Source organism: Labrus mixtus, chromosome 14 (genome assembly GCF_963584025.1).
Source record: "Labrus mixtus chromosome 14, fLabMix1.1, whole genome shotgun sequence".
NCBI lineage: Eukaryota > Metazoa > Chordata > Actinopteri > Labriformes > Labridae > Labrus > Labrus mixtus.
This window is the reverse complement of record NC_083625.1, coordinates 4709879-4730763: the sequence shown is the minus strand read 5'-3', so window position 1 is coordinate 4730763 and position 20885 is coordinate 4709879. Positions and strand designations below refer to the sequence as shown.

The 20885-nt window shown below is 40.6% G+C and overlaps 1 protein-coding gene across 12 annotated transcripts in view; it reads right to left on the bottom strand.

Moving 5' to 3' along the window:
• ncam1a (neural cell adhesion molecule 1a) overlaps positions 1–20885 on the bottom strand; it is a 284217-nt gene that overhangs the window by 90030 nt on the left and 173302 nt on the right. For all 12 annotated transcript variants that reach the window (XM_061056405.1, XM_061056406.1, XM_061056409.1 and 9 more), the window contains exons 2-3: positions 2760–2834; positions 372–581 (exon numbers count right to left, since the gene is read on the bottom strand). In XM_061056405.1, the coding sequence (XP_060912388.1) occupies positions 372–581; positions 2760–2834 (285 nt within the window). The remainder of the gene's footprint in view (positions 1–371; positions 582–2759; positions 2835–20885) is intronic.

The following is a 20885-nucleotide window of genomic DNA, read 5'->3' as shown; positions in this document are numbered from 1 at the left end:
ACTTTGTGATTCAAGAACATTTCTTGATCAATTACAACCACATAGATTACTATATAACATGAATGCTTCTGTATTTTTCATTCCTTACAATCTCTTTCCTGCAACAACACAATCACAGAAGCATTTGCATTATTCCAACCCGGGGCTCTCTTTAGGCGTGAAAATTAAGTCAAATCAAATAGTCTTAAAATCTTCAGCTTCTTAAGACACAGCCAAAAATAAACCGGAGGATATGTTAATGAAGTTTTAATGAAGACTTAGTTGTCTTGGATTACAGAGTAGATCTTTATGTTCATCTGTTGTTTGAATCTACTTTAAAGCATAACATTCTTCACGAAAACCTCCAGTCTTAATCAAAAAGAGAGACTTACGAAAGATCTTGACTTGGACTGTGGCCTGGGCCTCCTTGTCCCCGTTCTTTGCCACACACTTGTAGATCCCGGCGCTGTCCACGTTGGCGTGGTAAATGGTGAGGGTCGACATGGTTTCATCGCTGCGGCTCACAAACATGTCTGGCCTGTTGGGGAGGATCTTCTCTCCGCTGGGGGCGAACCAGTCAATGTCTTTAGCATCTCCCACCACTGAAACATAAAATATGACGCATGAGGCGATGCAGGCAGGAAATCTGCAAGGATCACAGCTGCAACAATAATCACAGTATTTAAATGTTAAAATGTTTAGCCGCTTTGTGCTTCCCAAGATATGTGATTGAATCAAACCCCCAGCAGTACTGTATATAATCAAATGCTATTAGTATCCATTTAAGGTTCATTTTCAGCTCATACATGAATTGAAGCTCCTGAACCAATATTTTTAAAATATATAACATCAGAGATGAGTAACTACTCTAATTTGTTTACGCCATGATTGCATGATAAACATCAAGTACATGGAAAAAAATGAAAGATCAGAGGAAAAGAACATTATTGACAATTTCTAAATCAAAAATTCTATCGAGTGAAAATGATTGGGGAACATTATTTTCACATCAAAACCATCCCTTCCCGCCTCAGTGTTTATCCCCAAAAAATCAAAGAAACATGCAAACTAAAACAAAAGGGGAGCTATATGAATCATTTCTGTTTTCTCAGTGGAAACAGTGGATTATTTAGTAGCAGTCATCTCTTACTGAAAGAAAAATCAAACATCTTTTTCAACGTTATTCATGTTTTATGAAGACGAGTGCAAGCTGAGACTGTGCTCCTAAATGCATTTTGACATTCTTTTCATGTGCAGAATTTGAATTCGCGCTTAACACGCTCTCCCTCATAGAACAAAAAAAAAGTGTCAAGGTTTTAAATTCTACATGCACACAGATTGACGATATATTTATCTGACTTGTTTCCACTGAAACTCTTCTACAAGTGGTGATGTAGCTACAGGTGATGAATTAGAGTCGGCGCCGTACTGTTTCATTTAAAAGGCTCTTTTTCAAGGGTCTGTTCAAAAAACATGTTCTTTCTTCAAGTGGTATCCGGCCATACAGTGCAGCTCAGTTTTACTTAGTGAGGTTATACAGCATTCAACTCTGAGATGTATGACATCCCGAATACAATGGTGAATTGAAATGTCCCTGAAAAAAAGAACAGCTGCGTCTCTCTCACACAATGTTACAAACATTATCAACATGTTAGAAAAAATGTGAAGAGAAGGGATAAAAAGAAAAATGTGGACACGGTCATGGCTAGGGCGAAGAGGCCACCTTGAAATGGGGCAAACCCACAATCCATTGCGAACGATAAAATTATACATTATATTATATTCTTTTTACATGTAACGTCGTTGTTATAGCTATAGGATCAATAAAGTTTATCTTTATCTTTTATCTTTATCTGTAGTTTATGTGGTTGAATATATAAACTACATTCACTGCAGCATGACCAGGTAATTAGTACATTTCCTGTTCGCTAACCAACTACCTAGCCTGCTAGCGAAACTGTCAGTTTGCATATATATGTATATATATGGCGCATAGGGGTGGAAAACATTGCCATGGTAACAGCGAGCTCCACCAATCTGAGACCTTGCTGTGACTCGTTGATCGTGGGTAGTGTAGTTCTTTTCCCCCGATATCGCAAATAAACCATGTTTTTCTCAAAACGAGGTTTCTATACAAACTTGTGTCTCCTACACGATCAAATATAATTTGTTTCACACTCGGGTAGCTCGTGGTCAAACTACCTTGGATGGATTTGACTTCATGGCTAATAATCCAATCGGCTAAGGAGAAAATGATTTGGATTTTTACTTCTGGAAACACACTGAAAGGTCATGAAAGGCCTCTTGTCCAATCAGAGAACTCGGTCAGAACTAACTGTTGTGAAATAAAGTACAATAGATTATATGATGTGAATACCACCTTTACCTCAGACAATCTGACGAGTGTACATGTATAATCAATACTGGAAAAAAAAAAAACACCATAAAGTGCAAGACCTCTCTTTCATTATCTCTTCAAGCTGTGTCTCTCGCCCCCCTCTGCTAAGCCCTCATCTTTACCTGCCTCTGATCTCCACTTCCCACCACCTCCTCAGAATACACTGCTCCATCAATTCACCCCTGCCTCCTCTTTTTGTCGTTCTTTTATGCTTCACCTCTAACGAGAGTGTATTGGATCTAAAACAGTCGAATTATTCCAACAGACTTGTAATCCCCATTCATCTAATGATCTCTATTACTGCCTGCATTTTTCTTTACAGCAGGCGGTGGCATTTGAATCAATCTGCAGCAACATGACATTTGTTTGAGATTAATCTTACCTTCGCAGAGGAAAAATTTGGACTCTCCCACGCTGATCTCTCCTTGTGCCGGGGTGATTTGCACCTGGATGGCAGCTGGGGTAAAGAGACAAGAAGACAGAACAAAGCATACATTAGCCTCTTAGGTTGGAGAGTGATGAACGGTGACACGGGGGGCAAAGCACCAAAAAATGTGCGCCTCAAAATCAAATTGCTTTGCCTGCTGTAAAACACCCACCATGTTTCAGACAAACCCCTCTATGAATGAGAACTCGGGGATGAGATTTTCATGCTCACTAGAGTGCAACATCTCCATATGCAGAAGGTCTTCGGGAGTCCAGATTTTCTACAAGTATCCTGTTGAACTGCAGCATCACTTGTTGGGTGTATATTGCGAATAGAAGGCAGATGCAAACTAGCAACACCAAAGTGTAAAAACATTTTTCATATTGCTGGTGGCTCATGTGAAAATACAATGACTGTGTTGTAAAATATTTTCTCAGCTGTGGCTAAGTGATTATAAAACTGTCTATCACAGAGACACTCACATCATGGTAGCCTGTAATTAAGGCTGAGAGAATGTAGAGGGTTAGAAAGCTGACATCCTGATAGCACTTCCTGGCTAGCTGTAGTTCCACCTCTGCAAGTGAACATGATCTGTGTTTTTTATGATTGATTGTGTGTGTGTGTGTAAACACAGCTCCGACAACAACAAAGCCACTCGTGTTTCTTACTCAGAGATACAGGATATACTTTCATTTCTACATTTCTGCGCTCAATATGTGACGTCTGACATGTTGTTATTTTTTGGTTTTTCAGACACGCATGTATATTCCAACACACATCACATTCCTTTCTCGATCATTTCACGATGGATGGCGAGTTTACTCCACAGTTTCAAGCTCATGCACAAGAAACCACAGCTTTTGCTACCATGAACTATTGGCCCCTCTGACAATCAACTGTCTCACACTTTACAAGGTCGGAGCATTGAGTAGTCACATCATGACAGCGTTGCCCTGAGAGAAAAAAGAAGAGTAGCCACTACTGGAGAAATGTTCTCACATCAACATTAGAGACTAAACCAAAAAAAAAAAAATATTCCGGCTGTTATGTTTCTTTCAATTAGTGCTGGCTAAGATGATCGTCATTCTGAGCAGCGATCTGAAACATATTCAGTATCACTCTGGAAAGATTCACTGTATTTAGAGAGTTGATGTAAGCCACCTGACTGAGCCATCGCAGGGGGGTATTCATCCTTGTTTCCTCATCCCTGCTTCTGCTGGCAGATGATTTAACGGGCATAATGCCGTAATTCAAAGGAAATCCTTTTCCTTCGACTCTAATGCAGCACATCTACGAGCTAAAGCTAAAGCTAAAGTGACACAGATGAGATTGGGAGGAGTGCTAGAGAAACACCTGGTGTTTGTTCCTTCCTGCAGGCTGATAAATTCAATTAAAAAAGAAACTCTTACATGCTCAATGAAAAGTGCTCTAATTTTCAAAAGGCTCGATCAGGAAGTCAGCTACTCGCACGTGCACACCAGAGTGACAGGAGATGTGATGATTTTTTTTGGGATACGACATGGTTTAATTAAAGTCTCATATCTGTGTGGCAGGGGGGGTGAAGAGCAGACTGCAGAGCCAGAAACACAGCTGAATCGTGATCCGGCGCTCGACAGAGAGATCCCACTGAGCCTTCAGCGTGTCGCTGTACTTCACACATATGACTGAGTCTGTCTCAGCCCAATTCTCACCAGGAGATTCATGGGAACGCTTCGCACGGACTCACTGCTGAAAACCGGGCAGGCCAACTCGCACCACAACACAACACAAAAAAAACATTGGTGCTTAATGCATAAAAAGCTCATTGCTGTAGAAAAACAGCCGTGACTAAGACGAGACATTCACAGCGGTGGCCTTGGTTGTTATTTTTTTCCCCCCCTACACACTGGATATTGTGAAAAGCCATCATCATTATGCTGTGAAGCTAAAGCGCGACCAGAATGCTGAGCCGACGACAGTGTAAACAGCACCTAGAGCTGCGTAGATGTACACAATGAGCTTTTGTGTGGAAGTGTGTTAAGAGGGTCGCCATGTTGAGTGGTTAAGGAAATTGGAAGCTCTCAGGGAAGATACTCCAGTGTCAACCGTGTTGATTGTGTCGTCCTCTTGCTGAAGATTTTTTTAATCCTTTTGACACAAAATTCCCCAGCGTGTGAAAATGATATTGTTCAGAAACAGGGACACAAAGACGAAAACTGAGCCGCACTACTTCAACCTTCTGCTGCTGAGAGAAAACACAACAATGATAGCTGAGACGTAAGGAGAAGGAAACTTTAGTTAAAATGCATTATGAGGAGTTTTTTTATGTGCTGGGGGGATAGATGTCAGAAAAGACTTACAATGAATGATGCATTCAACGGTTTAGAGAAACCAGAAGAAACACATCCTAAACATGTACAAGACAATAGAGCGCCACAGGAATGAGTCCTAAAACCAGGAAGTAAGTTAGCATTTGAGCGCCATGGGATCTAACGTCTAAAAGTCAGCGGGGATTATGAATGGGTTTGTGGTTAGACGCCTGAAATAAGGTCTGTGGTTAACACAAGCTGAAGAGATGTTGGTGTTTTGTTAGACCACATAAACTACGTTAGGTAATACCTCCACTTGTGAAGTTTGAAGTTTTTACTCGTCTTTAAAAAGGCGGTTGCTAACAAGTGGCTAAATGTGACTACAGTGGTTGTCGGGGACATTAAACGTCATCACGCCGGACACAGAGGGCGGGAACTCTCTCACTAGTCGGAGATGTCTCCTGTAGGTTTAATCTTCAGGTTAAGGTGAATATTATGTTAGTAAACTATTTATTAAGCTACGTGGATTAGTTTATCAGAGATCGTCTGAAGCATAACGCTAGTGACGTCACAATCATCCGACCGTGGTGTAGTTAGCTCGTAGCATAACGTTAGCTTTTTACTTCTGTCGGCCGCATTAACGCTTCAAACATCATAAAAATGGCGTTCATCTGTGAGGATTATCCTGCTGAACAAAACGCCTACGCTTCAGAAACGTGCGTTTGCCACAGAGATTATTTTCTGCAATGATCCAAAATCCAATGAAAACATCCCATAGGTGAATTCTCGTTAGACCCCATGGCGATGCTACTTCCGGGTCGGCCTACAAAAATACGTCATATGGTTTGTTCTCTATATCAGCAGAGTTAAGGGGAACCACTTTGTTATTGTCCACAGGGGGGCGCCAGAGTCAACACAAACTGAAAGTTCCTAACAGGAGCTTTAAGCACCGACAGACACAAAGAAGTGAATGTTGGGGGGTCGTTTTAGCACAGTGGTTAAAGTGCTCGCACCATATTTGGTGTCCTCATTCCTCCCCACATTTACAGAGTGTATGATATCAAACCCTAGGTGTAATGGAACACTTCCTGTCTCTATTGGCTGTCCAATCAAATAAAGGCAAAGGACAAACAGCTGTACTTGAAAAGCCTGCTTTCGACCAGCAGGGGAAGACTCCACTGGTTGCAAAATTAATACAATTTTCAGTTATTTTAGTACCTCTGACTTTATGGTCTCGCCTGTTAGTTTTAAGTCTTTAAAAACAGCAGGATGTTCATTTTGTAAATATTGGTCTCATATCAGACTATGGATAAGAATATCAATTGATTGTCAAGTTGCTAACACAGCAACCTGTCATACCAGGTAGAGACATAGAAATGCAGATCCTGCTTTGTCCAAGAAAAAAAAAAAGTCCTTAAATGGCAAACTCAGGACTCTTACCGATAGCATATAAAGCACTTGGTGACATTTGGATACGTCCACTTCCTGAAGACATCTACAGACTTGCTGAGGCATTTCAATTAGATATTCTAGGTAAGCAAAATATCTCCCTCATGGACTAGTCAAGAAGTCAAACAAGCATTGATTTGCAGCGAAACACTGCCTCTGCCTTGTTCCAGGAGAGCAATGCAGGCTCCAGAGGCACCGAGCCCTGCTACCCACAGTGTGTTTGCTTGTACGAGGCTGAAGGTAGATACAAAGAAAACAACATATCCATTTCCTTCCCTCATCTAGTAAGATCACAGATATCACGCTGCAAACCAAAGCCATGCCTCCTAAGACTAAGACAACTGGCCAGAAATCAACTGATCATATCTGCAACACTAAAGACAAACAAAAAGGAGCTCAGGCGGTGTGGGAAAGATAGCTATTCCCAGAGCCACTTTCTCAGTGTTTCTCTCTAAATGGCCACTTGCGCTGTGTCTCCGGGATGAAGTGGCTGTTGAGTCTCATGTGTCAAACCAAAGTGTGACTTTCTGGCTGTGCTGAAAGCATGTGTACTGCGAGTGTTGTAATCGTGGTGTAAAAACCGAGAGAAGTGTTCAGGTTTAATGACAGAACTCATGCAAATCAACACCTGTTCTTTAAAAATCCTCTTTCGCCATCAAACCCAGTTTATAATGGTTTCAAAAGCGATTTGATCAGCTGCCTTTTCTTTCTCTAGTTTTGTTGAAATGTATTTCAACATTGTACACCATATAGGTAGAAATAAATGCAAGAGTTATGACATTTGGTCATTATTATGTTTTATAACAAATGTGTTTGTGTTTTTGACAAATGTTAGACAAAAATAAGCCTCCAGTCCAAACCATTTACATTCATATTATTCATAAATATGATGTCATATTGAGTATGTTCCCAAATCATAGTATGCAGTTTTGTATGTGCAAGAAATGCCCAGATGTACACTCGATCGGCCAGAGTTTTTAAGTATGATATGCTGGTCATATTAAACCGCCCAAAAATGCATTATGGCTCAGATTATCCAATGGCAGAGCTCGCCAGCTGACCAACTAGTGGCTTACAAATAAAAGTAACCAACCATACTGGAATATGTTTAATATGTAGTCACATGTACTTTAAGATGACTACACAGTTGTGTTATCAGTAAACAGATGTATATTTGTTTTCTACTGCATTCTATTTACGGACTGACGGTTGGGCTAGCTTGGTGCTAGCTTGGTGTTAGCTTATCCAACATAGCATGTAACAGAATACTAACAGTCAGATTGGCAGGCAGTATGCAGTGTGTGCAGTTTGAGTGTAGTAGGCAGTAGATTAGAATGTGGTTATGGACACAGCCACGCCCCCTTCCCTGTGTGTAGCTGTGTGTGTGTGTGTGTGTGTGTGTTAGTAAGTAGTGTGTCCCTGAAGCTTGAAGCCTGATTGGTGTGCCGCCATTACAATTTGTTTGTTGTATCTCAAAGAGGCATCAATATTCATCTGAGTCTGTTTGTTAACCAGCTAAAAACTTCTCAGGAGCTTTCATCTGATAATAAGACTTTTTCAGTAATATCACTTTTCTATTGAAATGAAACATTTGATGTCTGATATTCAGATAAATATGAAAGAACTGAAAAAAAAAAAAAAGAAAAGAAAAGAGAAGCATCGCGCCAAATCGCTGCAATTTGCATCAAATTTCAAAGCTTTCTCGCTCAAAAGTGAATTTCTCCATTACCAAAGGGGGCTGTCTACCTGACTGTGAGAGAGAAGGAAAAATACTTCTTTGGGTAAAATGGGTTTCATGTCAAAAGCTTTGAGCAGATGACGGTTGGCGAGCGTGTGCTTTAATCTTGCTCGGGTCGCTATCTCTAATGCTAACATGTCGCATCTCAATCGAATCTGAATACAGACAGACTATCGTCATCTACAATGTCCGTTGAGATCGGGGGGTGGCTTTGGCTCAGTGGTCGAGAGTCGGTAGTCTCTCAACTGGAAGGTCGGTTGAGAGACCTGGTGTACTTGGTGTACTTGGGTAAGACACTGAACCTCAAATTGTGTATGAATCAGGATTAAATAACACTAATGGACAATTAACATAGCAGCCTCTGCCATCAGTGGGTGAATGGGTAGGTGGAACCAATGATGAAAAAAGCACTTTAGCCAGAAGACTAGAAAAGTGTTATACAGTATAAGTCCATTTACCTACATGTTGGGAATAAAAAAATCCATAAATAAGAGAACATAGACACTCCTGTTGACTTCCCTCTTTTAGAGTTTTATTCTAATTTAAGAGACTGGCACCGACATATTTTGACAACACCTGCTCTACATCAACAAGAAAAGAAGAAAGAGACAACAACTATGACATTGCTTAGTACTCAAGGCAAGGTCAGGTTCCCAGTGATCTGCGTGACACCCCACTGTGAAGACGCATACAAACAGACTGTACTCTCTGCAGTGAGCGGGGTTCTACTTCAATCATCCTGACTGCAACACGGGCACATAAAATATCTAAATCATTTCGGGGGGGGGGGGGCTGCTTCTGAAATTCTCCTGACCTGGCTGTTAACACATGCTCCTCACAGCGGGGGAAGACTATCCCAGTCAGACGGGAGGAGCTGCTGTGCGGGAGGTGGGGTCTCCCGAGGCAAGACATGATGTGAAAAAAACGATGCTGAAGTCACAGAGGAAGCAACAGAGTCCGCTATACGACACTATAGTAGGAATATATGCTACGTGTAGTTCAACGGGATCACAGTGTGAGAACATCATACTGCTGAACAGAAAACATAAAGCAGCGGTCACATGCATACAGTCTATGCACTCTCCCTGACTCGAGGTAATTTGTGCCGATGACATCATGCTACGTTCTCACATCAGTTCACTTAGACACTAAATAAAACACAAGGGGTCTGGCAGGAGAAACTGTGGGTGAAAAATTCAGCTCTTTGCGATCACACATGCAGCTCCTCCTGCAAATATCAGAACATTTTCAACAGTTTTTCTGCGAGTGTGAAAGTCCTATAGGTCTCCCTCTATCTGCTGGTTCTGCATCATGGTTTGTTATCATCATTTCATGTTTTTAAAGAATGATTCATGTGAATGGCGCTCTGTGGTCATTTGCATATGAATGATTCACTTGCACTAAAAATGGCGTTCAGGTCTCAAGATGTATCATATTTAACCATTAACATTGACAGCCCTAACTGTAAGACTCTGTTGTGCCTGATATTACTGTCATAATTGTTTAGGCTGAATTGACTTGTATTGAAGTTTAAGAAAATGGCCAGCTGTGATCTAATTTATAAGATATTTCCTGTAAATATACTGAAGTGTGCAAAAACACCAGCATGGTCGTTTTCTTTTATAAAAGCACTGAAATGACCTGGCCTATATTAAAAGACTAAGAAGTTAACTAAGATGAGGAAGCAGAGGAGATTTAAGGGAAGTAGGTGTAGATTAACAGAAAGGACAGAGAGGAGGTGTCTGGCATGGAGAGAAGGGAGCTCGGATAAAAGATGAGGCTATCTGTGCCCCTGACGTGTTCACTCGTGACACCAATCTAATATCCATGCACTAAGCCTGTCCCTCACTGTGAGTCCTCTCTAAAGACTCATAAACCTCTCTGTCTACTCTCGAGAGTCCTTCTTAACTCCTCGGCCCGACACTTAGACACGTAGAGTCGCCCAAGCCTGCTATTTATAAAACACCACTCCAGCTATCGTTCACAACAGTGGATTTGAAGAAATTGAGGAATGTTTTGGGAATATGGGAAAGACAACTCTGGAAATCATTGGAAATATAGACAAAAACATGTGCCTCTTTTTTGTATCGGCAGAAAGCTGCAGGGTATTTTTTTGATTATCATCCTTTGTTTTTGCATAAGCATGTCTGTATGCTCTCATTTAGATCATACTGGGCAACAACACTGATCTGTTCAAACATCCTAATTTCCACAGTAATGTTGATTTGCAGCCGCTAATATTTGTGTTTTTAAGACAAATGTGGAAACAAAAACTGGGTGTAAATGTGCGACTTTGCTTGAAACCAGCCTTGAAATTAGGATTCGAGGCTCGACTTGGACCAGCTCCTGTAGAAAAACAAAACAAACTTCCACTAAAAGTACCGATTAAAGTAGGGAAAAGGGATTATTACATCTGACTAGTTGGGAACAAATTACCAGCCCTTAGTATTGGCAATAACCATTTTAGAAAGAACACTTCATCATTATTTCAGGATCCTGATCAATAAGGTGCAGGATTAAGTAAGCCTATTTGTTAAGTGTATGAAAGTAACGATGGTCTCAGCTCTGGTCCTGGTAATGCACAGGGTCTGGCCATAACAAGTAGCAACCTCCGGTGTTGAAACATGGAGCCAGAAGTGCAAAAATACTGAAATCCCTCAAGTGCCCACTTGAGTCTGGCTGCAAATCACAGGAATCCACTTTAACACTCATGTTGAAATACCCATATTTACAGAAAGAAATAAACATGTTTACAGCCTGCAACAAAAACCAGTCATGGTTAAAAATAGCTTATTTTTTCATCGTAAAAACTGTGGCGGGGTGACGGTGGGGGGGGTTCATTGACAGATGAGCACGTTGTAGCTGTTTGCCAGTAAGCTAAAGCCCGCCTCAGCTCCTCCTCCTCTTCGCCTGTTTCTAGATTGAACGAAAGTTAGATTGAGATAGCACTTCCAAAGTGGGCATGGGTTTTCAAAACACGTCCTCAGAAACAAATGGGGGATGTTACTGAGATTAAGTCCATGTTTTATACAGTCTAGGGCCCTCACAGGACAATGGTAGGACCCCTACAGTAATCTGTCTCTGTGCTCCATTGACTGGCTTGAAAGTACTTCCATTAATTCAAAGTGAAACCATTTTTGAGTCCTCCAATTTGACAACAATGTTCAACAATATATTTTAGGATATTCTTAAAAAAAAAAATACAACTGAGTTTGAAGGTAGTGAGTGTACCAGAGAAAGTCGGCGCAGATTAAATGAATCATCTTCTACATACGTGAACAAACAGTGGCTTAGCTCCTGCTAACTTTAGCAGTTGGCAAAAAGTAAGCACTGAACTCATTTTGCAGATTGAGACTTAAATATTTCAGACACTACTTTCACTTAGAATAAAGCTGAGAGATTAAGCATGACAAAAACAAACAAACAGGAAATGGATGTTACACTGCTCCCGTGTGGTTGTCGCAGACGCACACTCATTTTTTTTTATCACGCTGACTGGCTAACTTCAGGGTTCATCAGCTACAATGTAGCTCAGAGAAACCGAGCTTATCTGCTTCACCTCGTGCTCTAACTCATTCACAGAGGATGAAATCTTCCGCACAGCAGCTTCGCCTCCGACAAAATGTTTGTATGAAAACTCCAATCTGCCTTTTTCCTCCCTGCAGACTTCTGCTGCCATGTCCATTGTGTTGCCGGCTTTTGAGGGGCACTAAACTGTATAACCAGAGATGACAGTTTGCACCATCAGTGAGCAACCAGTTCCATTTTCTCCCCAAAAAAAACACACATACAGAAAGACAGGTTATTCCCTGAAACCATCCACACAGGTAATTAGAGGCCACAGCAACCCGAGACAGCCACAGTTATTTTACTGCATCCACATGGAGGATCATGTCCCACTGTGTTTACCTGCAGTTTCTCCTCACAGGAACTGTTTACCCACTTATATCTCCTTACAAACCCTGTCTTCTAAGAACTACACATATAACTCATCCACAACAGTGAAAAGAAAAGAAGTGTTCAAATGAATGCAGTACAGAGCAGAGCAGAGCTGTAGCCTGGAAGTTGGATATACTGACATTACCTCCAATCTTATAGTTATCATATTCAACTTTTTAAACATTATTAGATATTACACAGCGGGGGTAAAAGATATATGGATTGGTTTGGTCTGACAGAGACCAGTGTTTCCCCTACCATTATATGAGGGGGGCGGCCCGCTCCCCCCCAACGCCCCCCCCCCCCCCCCCCCCCCGCCCCCCTTGAAGGTCAAGTTGATTTTTTAAAATGTATTTTTGTGCCTTTATTGTAGAAATATGATAGTGGATAGAGTCGGAAATCAGGGAAAGAAGTCATTTAAGGATACCTTTCCGATGGAACAGGACAGCTGTCATTGAAAGTAACGCATGAACACCAAGATTCCTGTGTTTGGTTCAAAGCTGTAAACCTAGGGGCAACACTGGAGACTGATGCTATAAAGTGCAACATCACCAGGACATCTATTCTGAAAGTCGCATCTCATACCTTTAAAGCAACACCAGATTTCTACCTGACTATAAATCATACAATTTAATAGCAACTAGCAAATTGTACTCTCCATTATTTCTGCCTCTTCAAAGTCTAAACTGACTTTTCATCCACATTACGGGCAATAGAATCTACAATAAATTACACTGGTATTATCATAAAACAAAAACTAGGAGATAGAGGGTCTTTTCTACAAGCTGAATGGATTTATTAACTCCCCTTGACACACACATCAATACAACGACACACACACACACACACACAGACAAACACTTCCTCTGTGTTTGCTTTGTTCATAGCGTGCCAGCAGATTAGTTATTCAAGCTATTCATTTTTAAAAGTTAGGACAACATTTAGATGGAAGGGCACATCAAAGCAAGATGAGGAAAAATGGGTATTTGCATCTGTGTATTAATTTGCTCATAGTTTCTCCTCACTTTGAAGCAAACATGACAGTGATGTGAAATGACAACGACCACAGAGTGAAGACTTTGAGTGCTGGCCGTTCCCTAAGGAGTGAATCACTGAATTTACAGCCTTCTGCAGTAAATAATAGGCTTTTAGCGTCCTAGCATCAAGAACCGCAGTTCTTTAATAACAATTATGTAACAGCACAAATATTTGCACAAGGCCGCATGTTCATTATCATTTCATTTCAGGGTGTTTTGAGCTTTTGGAGATGAACAAACAGGAAGTGGCCGATTCTGCCGTTGAAAAGCTAAAGTTTGAGGCAGCCTCTCTCCCGTCTTGGATCAGGAGGTTTGCATGCCTAATTGGAGCCTGGCAGCCGGTGGTGACTGGCTCCATTACAACGAGGCTACAACAGTCAGCTGTTGGTGCTTTACATGCAAGTCATGTCGGAGCAAGCACACATTATGCAGGGCCACACCGGGGATGCATCTCCAGCACATACGCATAGGGAGCAAATGTCTTAGGACACTGCAAGTAGAGATAGTGTTTTTTGGGACAGTGCTTCACTTGTCTCTGCCTAATGCAGGCTTTGAATTTGATTGTTGAGTGCTCGTAAATCCCTGTGGCTTTAAAAAAAAAACGGTTAAGACATTAGCAACGGTGACAGAGACCTGAACAGGATCCAAGAACACAGCGACCAAGCTTTCCAACCGGAAACCCCCCCCCCCCCCACGCCCCCCCAGAGAAGTCTTTTTCCATCTCTTACACAATTAGGTAGACATCCCTCTCCTTAATTCCCCTTTAGTCAGTTAGGGGGAGGTAATGGAGAAATTAATTCTTGAGATATGATGAGACAATTTAGATTTGAAAATGAAGCCATTCCATGAATAATTTGAAGCCTTTTCTGCTATTATTTGACAATTATAAGGGAAGAGGGAAAGGAAAGGAAAGGGAAGGAGAAAAAAAAAATTGGAAGAAGCTCAACCCACACACTTCAAAATATGATCCGTGCCAAACATATCTGCAAAAGAACTCCACTTGACATGCCGGGGAGGGATTATATTTGCAACCACGTATTAAATGACTGCAAGTGCTTCACAAATACAGATATATTTGGTTTCCTTTAAGATCTATAGGCTTACAATCTCTTGCAAAAGGCACAACCACACAAAAAAAAAAACTGATTCTAAGACTGTTCAGTAAACTCTTTCTTGATTTAGCAGAGATTCATTTAAGCTGTTATATGATGGCTTTTTCAAAAAGAGAAAAGAAACGTATTCCTGAGAACCGGGGGCCGTGAGCTCTTTACGATCTATTCCTGGAATGATGATTTTGAATGCACATATTCACCTCACATGAACCTGTCAAAAATGGGTATTAAAGGAATTTGAGTAAAGGTAGGAGAATATATGACTAAATCAAACTTCTCAATGTTGTTGGAAAAGAGGAATCAAATACCTAAAAAAAAAAACTTGTGATTTTGCTAATTTTTTGTATTCTTTCAGTCGTTATCGTCGCTCTTAACAAAACCTTCTTTTAAAACCTGAAAGGACATTAATGCACATTTATTTTAAATTGAATTGCTCCTTTATATAATTGTTGGGTGTTTTATTATGGATGGAGGTTCTGACTTTGAGTCAGTCATACAATTGCTGTTGTCGAGGTCCTAGTCTGTGACCAATGTGTCAACCACCGGAAAATGAGGCCAATGCATTTGAGCAAAACACTGCAGTACATAAGTGCCCCTCAAGACAATCTGTAAAAGGTCAGCAAGTCCCACTAATACCCATATTACAATGACCACAACAGACATAAATGTGTATTCAGCCTGGTTAAAAATTCATTAAATTCTTTAGTCATACACGCTGTACAGGGGTTCATTTTTTCATGACTTGTCAGTTTTGATTATATTAAGGTTCAGAGTTATGCATGATTAGGGGCCTGGCTGATCTGACTGACAGGTAGGCCCACCTCAGCAGCACCTCTTTACCTGTTGTTAGGGTCTGCAGGAAGTGAGGGAGAGACAGCATATTCAATATGGCAATCGCCGTTGTTGGGCTTCAAAACTCGACTTCAGAAACCAATTGGTGACGTGACCGATATTTGGTCCATGTTTTGTACAGTCTATGCTTGTGACAGAAAAAAATGCCCTGAATTCTTCTGAACCTCCAGCATCTAGGATTCTCACAGTTTCATAAAACAGACACCGTCTTCATTGGAAAACAAGAAACAAAAAAACTTCAAATGCGATCAATCATTCAAGTTGACAGTTTGCTGAAAAGGTTCAAAGAGACCGTGTAGGAAAAAAATGCGTCCATAACCAATCAACTGAATGTCAGATTTGACCCCTGCAGAGACTTCTTCTCAAAAAAATAAGTCCATCAAGTCACGTTCCACTTCTTCTGTCAGATATGACACAGAGTGGAACATCTCAATGGACTTCACAGACCAACAACCAAGCTCTCCCTCTAACCCCCCTCTGACCCCTGAAGGCCTGAAGAAGCTCCTCCACAAACTTCAAAAGGAGTTCTGGCAGGCATTTCCAGAAACCTCCAGCAAAAAACTCTACAGCACTGCAGCAACACCGACACATCACACTGCCATGCCTTCTTTGTACTGCTCCCCTACAGTATATACACTCTGCTGCTTCTGTCCTCCGAACACTTCTTCCTCTGACTTGTCTGTCAACACAAAAGGGTCATGATGTTTCTATTGTTTAATTGTCTCTTCTTTTCAAACACAACTTGGCCGCCTGTATGCAAAAAGGGAAACAATAAAACAAGCATTTAACTGTTGCTCCACCAAGCTTCTTGTCATACCTCAACAGAATAAGCCTGAAACACTCTGAGAGAAGGGGTGGTATTCAACCAAAACAACATCCCATTTATTTGACATTTTGATGATGACTCGTGGAGTATGCTTCCTGAAAAATCACTCTAAAATCTTTCAGAGATATTCAGTTGAGATCTGATGACAGTCAAGGCCACAGCAGACGGTATAATTCAGGTTATTTTGAATCTCATCAAACCATTTAGTGAGCCCTTGTGCCCCTTTTAGAGGGACATTATCCACGTACCGGAGACAACTCCCATCAGGACAAAACCTTTCCTTCTCAAGTCAAATTATCCATATGTAATAGTCTGAAATACTTCCTGCAGAATCAAGGAAGCTAGAGGAAGATTGGAGCTTTAACGAGATGTCAGGACAAGGCAAGGCAAGTTTATTTCTTTAGTGCATTTTAGCAACAAGGCAATTCAAAGTGCTTCAAGACATCACTGATAAATATATTTTATGAAAATAAGACATTAAAATACAAAATATATAGATAACCTCAAATTGGGAATGTAGTGATGGTATCTTCTCTGCGTGTTCAGAGGACTTAAAATGATGAAGGATCACCATGTCAGACTCAGAGTGTTTGATTCAGTTAATTGTATTTATATCAGTCTGACAGTCTCAGTTCAATGCTGGATGAAAGCTGGATGAATGTACAGTATATTGAAATCAGCATGTCGTCTTCTTTACTGTGAGTAATGGTTGTTTCCTCACGGCCATGTGTTCATATGTTCAACTGGTCATGGACCAAATATCTTGCTCCTAAAAAACACTCAAAACCTCAAATTCAGTCAGTTAATCTTTTAATTTGTTTTTCAAAAGTTTGTACTAAAAAGTTTGTATTCAAGTTTCCAGTACTTTGACATTTTAAAATGTTTTTTTAAAATGTGATTAATCACATAAGAGGCAGTGATTAATCACAGTTAAATATGTCAATATCTCATCTCATCTTACAAGTGTGTGAATACATCTTCAGTAGGTTGAAGCCGGAAATCAGAGGAGTAAAAGTGTGCAGGCTATTCCTGTAATCAGGACGGCTGAATCACACTCTTCACTCTTTGAAGAAAAATACCAGTATGTTTACTGCATTGAAATGCAAATAAAAGCAACTAGCAGCCTAAATTAGGTTGAGGGTTTCTTAATTGGCACTTGGGGTGGCCAACATAAACCCCCTGGATCCTCCCCTGCCTTCTAGCCAAATTTACCTGAGCCCATCCAGCTGATCCTGCACACCACTACACATATAGAGGCACCTGTTACTCAACATTATGGATGCGAACACAGGACCAATGCATCTGGACTTTGCACATTTTTTGCCAGATGTGTCCAAATAAAACATCCATCCATCCATTATCCAAACCGCTTTTGCCATTCGGGGTCGCGGGGGGCTGGAGCTGATCTCTGCTGCCATTGGGCGAGAGGCGGGGTTACACCCTGGACAGTCAATCACAGGGCTGATATATAGACACAACCAGCCACACTCACATTCACACCTACGGGTAATTTAGAGTTACCAATTAACCTAACGAGCACGTCTTCAGACTGTGGGAGGAAGTACCCGGAGAGAACCCACACATGCACGGGGAGAACATGCAAACTCCACACAGAGAGGTCACTGTTCAGCCCATAACAGTACAACTGGGTCAGATCAACCCGTTATAATGCATAAACTACATCTCCACGTGCTGGGGATTAACAGGGGACAGACATTTCATAACATTCTGTCTGTTTATGATCCTCTCTCACTCTGCGACGAGTCTGCATCAGGGTTTGTAATCATCATTTAATGTTCTTCAAAGGATAATTAAGGTGAATGGCGCTCTGTGTTAATTTGCATACAAAGTGGGGAAATTACGTGTTTTATTTGCATTAAAAACTATTTAACGCATTAAGGTCTGCGTGAACGATGACACAACTAACTTAAACACAAACATTTAATGTGAATGATCAAATTTGAACAGCTGAGTGAGCTAATGAGCAATACAATAAAGTAAAAAATGGCTCAACCCTTCATTTGAGTTTTGGTTTCACTTTGTCAAAACCATCAGTTTCAGTAATGAGTACTCAGGTGAATATGATTCAATAGTGATAGGCCCAAATATGAGCTCTACTTTAAAAGTGGTATAGAATTGAATATGTTACCTTTAACGTTTTTTCTCAATCATTCTGACTTTAAATAGAAATGAAAATGCAGGTGACAGAGAATATTAAAAAAAAAAAGCAGCTGTTAAATTCCACCTCCTCACAGAGCTAACTTTGAGCATTATGTTTCCAATTTGTACTTCAGAGCCAGATAAATTAGCCTTTCAGAAGCACATTCCAAGCTGCCTGCACCACTTATCATTAACCTGCTGTACTTTGAGAAAGTGCACAAAGCATTAAGCAGCCGTTTCCATGTGCTGTGTGTGGGTGTCAGGCCTTAATCAAATTGACACAGACGTGTCAGCTGCTAAGCTCCTTCTCTTCACATCTTTCAGTCATTCTCCAACACAGCTTTGTCAGGATTACTGTTGTTGCCATCATTCCCCCAAAACCCACCACCACTCCAGTTGTCATCCAAGTGTATTATAAGTGGAGAGGACTAAAATCTGGAGGAGCACAATTGTGTGCAGCAGAAATCAACAGTTTTTCTTCTAACTTTCGGTGCATGAAGTCAAATCTAACAAGCATGTGATGTGCTACTTTGCAGAGGTCCAAATTTCCCTCCTGTTGAATTTTAAAAAAGAGTCTCACCTCATCATCTCCAAATAAACACAACCTTGATATAATTCCAGTAGCTACTCCCCTGCTGTCATTAGTAATATTTGGTTATTAAACAGAGGCCAACATTTTAAATGTCCCTTTTTCTTCGCTGACTAATTTGAGTCTTCTCAATCTGACGGCACCTAATTACTAAACCTTGGAAAAATGCAGCACAAAAGGCTGAAATGCTTAAAAGGGCAGCAGAAGGAGAAAAAACACCACAGCTACAGCATGAAATCTGGCAGTGAATAGAGCGCATGCAAAACAGTGGGCGAAGGGTGGAAGGACTGAAAATTACAAAACACAAGGCAGAGATCTAAAGCCCTGCTCGCTGCCCAAAGGAGCTGCAGCAGAGGACAAAAACAAAAACAATGTACTCAGGAAACTCCATGGCAGACATCCCAGTACAGTGCATTAAGAGATAGGTGAGTACAAAGTATACATTGAGTATTGATTATGGCACAAAAGTAAAGCTTTCCATGTATTCAGAATGGAAACAGTTATGATCATACATGGAGTCAAATTTAGAGATCGAAAGGCAGAGGGCAGATTTCTGATTTTCTGATTTATCATTCGACTAATAATTTCATGTAAATCTGGAACGATCCCTCAAAAGCACTTTGTTATAAAGAAGAACTTACTGTTAGTATGAAGAGCAGCTCGTGCAAGGGACACACTTCAGCTATGACAGACTCTGACAGACTAAAAGTAGTCATATTGATTTGTGTAAGAAGTCCAAAGAATTTAATCTGGTCTGGTTAATATGGGAAAAAATGGAGGAGCTGAAAAGAGAGGTGAAAGACGTTAAAAGATGCACAATTTTTGGATTGTTTAAGGAACTAGTCGTGTAAAAAGCAGCTGTTGGCGGGACACAACCCGGCCATTCTGCTATAACAACCTGCTTTCTACACATTACCGCCTATCTAAATGATGCTGGAGGGAAAAAAATGGGGGCCAAAAAAATGACTAACCCCCTCTTATAACCATGAAAATCCATCATATTCCTCAACAAAATGTCTTCCTTTTTCTTGAGTATTTTGTTCTGGATAGAAATATTGGATGTTAAGATTAAGAGACCGACAGCAGCTTTATTAAATGATGTAGCTAACGGTGTAAACGCCGAAGACTTTATTAAAGAAGTTGTGATATCAACAATTGGTTGGCCTCACAGATACTCATCAATCACAGATCCTCAATTCCTAAAGCTTACATTTCTTTAACATTGTTTTCTTACTCAAGAGGGGACGATGTTTTTCAAACTGAACATCAGGATGTATGGTCAAAGACGAAAAACTAGCATTTGAGACCAATAATTGGTTAGGAATGTGTTACATGAGATATAGAATGAAAAGTAGGTACATTTACTCATCTGTTTTTTGAAAAATCTTAGCTTTTTTGGCAAACAATAGAATCTCCCCCTGCTGGCCATTAACAAGAATGCAGGTTTAAGGCATTTCTACATTGGCTTCACTTTTAAAGCATCAGGTTTCAACCACTTCTTTGATACAATTGATGGTAAAAACTACATTAGTATATAGTTAGGGACCCTCTGATATACCACACGAGTGAGTAATACCCTCGTGGGAATTGAAACAGTGATATGCAGCCCGACACTGTTCTAAAGTGGGCTCTGCATGGCCCGAATTTATTGTCTCCTCTTTCAGAAACTCTAGTCATCGCACTCTTCAGCCAAAGCAGATCATGAAAAGTACTTCTAAGTAATTTGCACCAGGTCTGACCTGAAAATGCCTCAGCTCGTACCAATTAACTTCCTGCAGGTTCTTTCTGTCACGAGGTCAAATCCCCTGCCACATTATAATTAACAGCAATACAAGTGAGGCCAAGCTATAATTTAGGAAAGGAAAAATGTAATGTGTTTCAAATGCAGGGAGGGTAGAAATTATGACAAATTCTCTCAAGCAAACAAAAATCACATTGGCATGATGGAATTAAGAACAAAACAAAGAATTGACGACAACCTCCCACTGAAAGGAGATTACTTTCTTAATGATTTAATTATATATTCAGCCTGATAACTGTTACAAAATCAACGTTTACAACACAGAAAAGACATGAACATAGAACCAGACT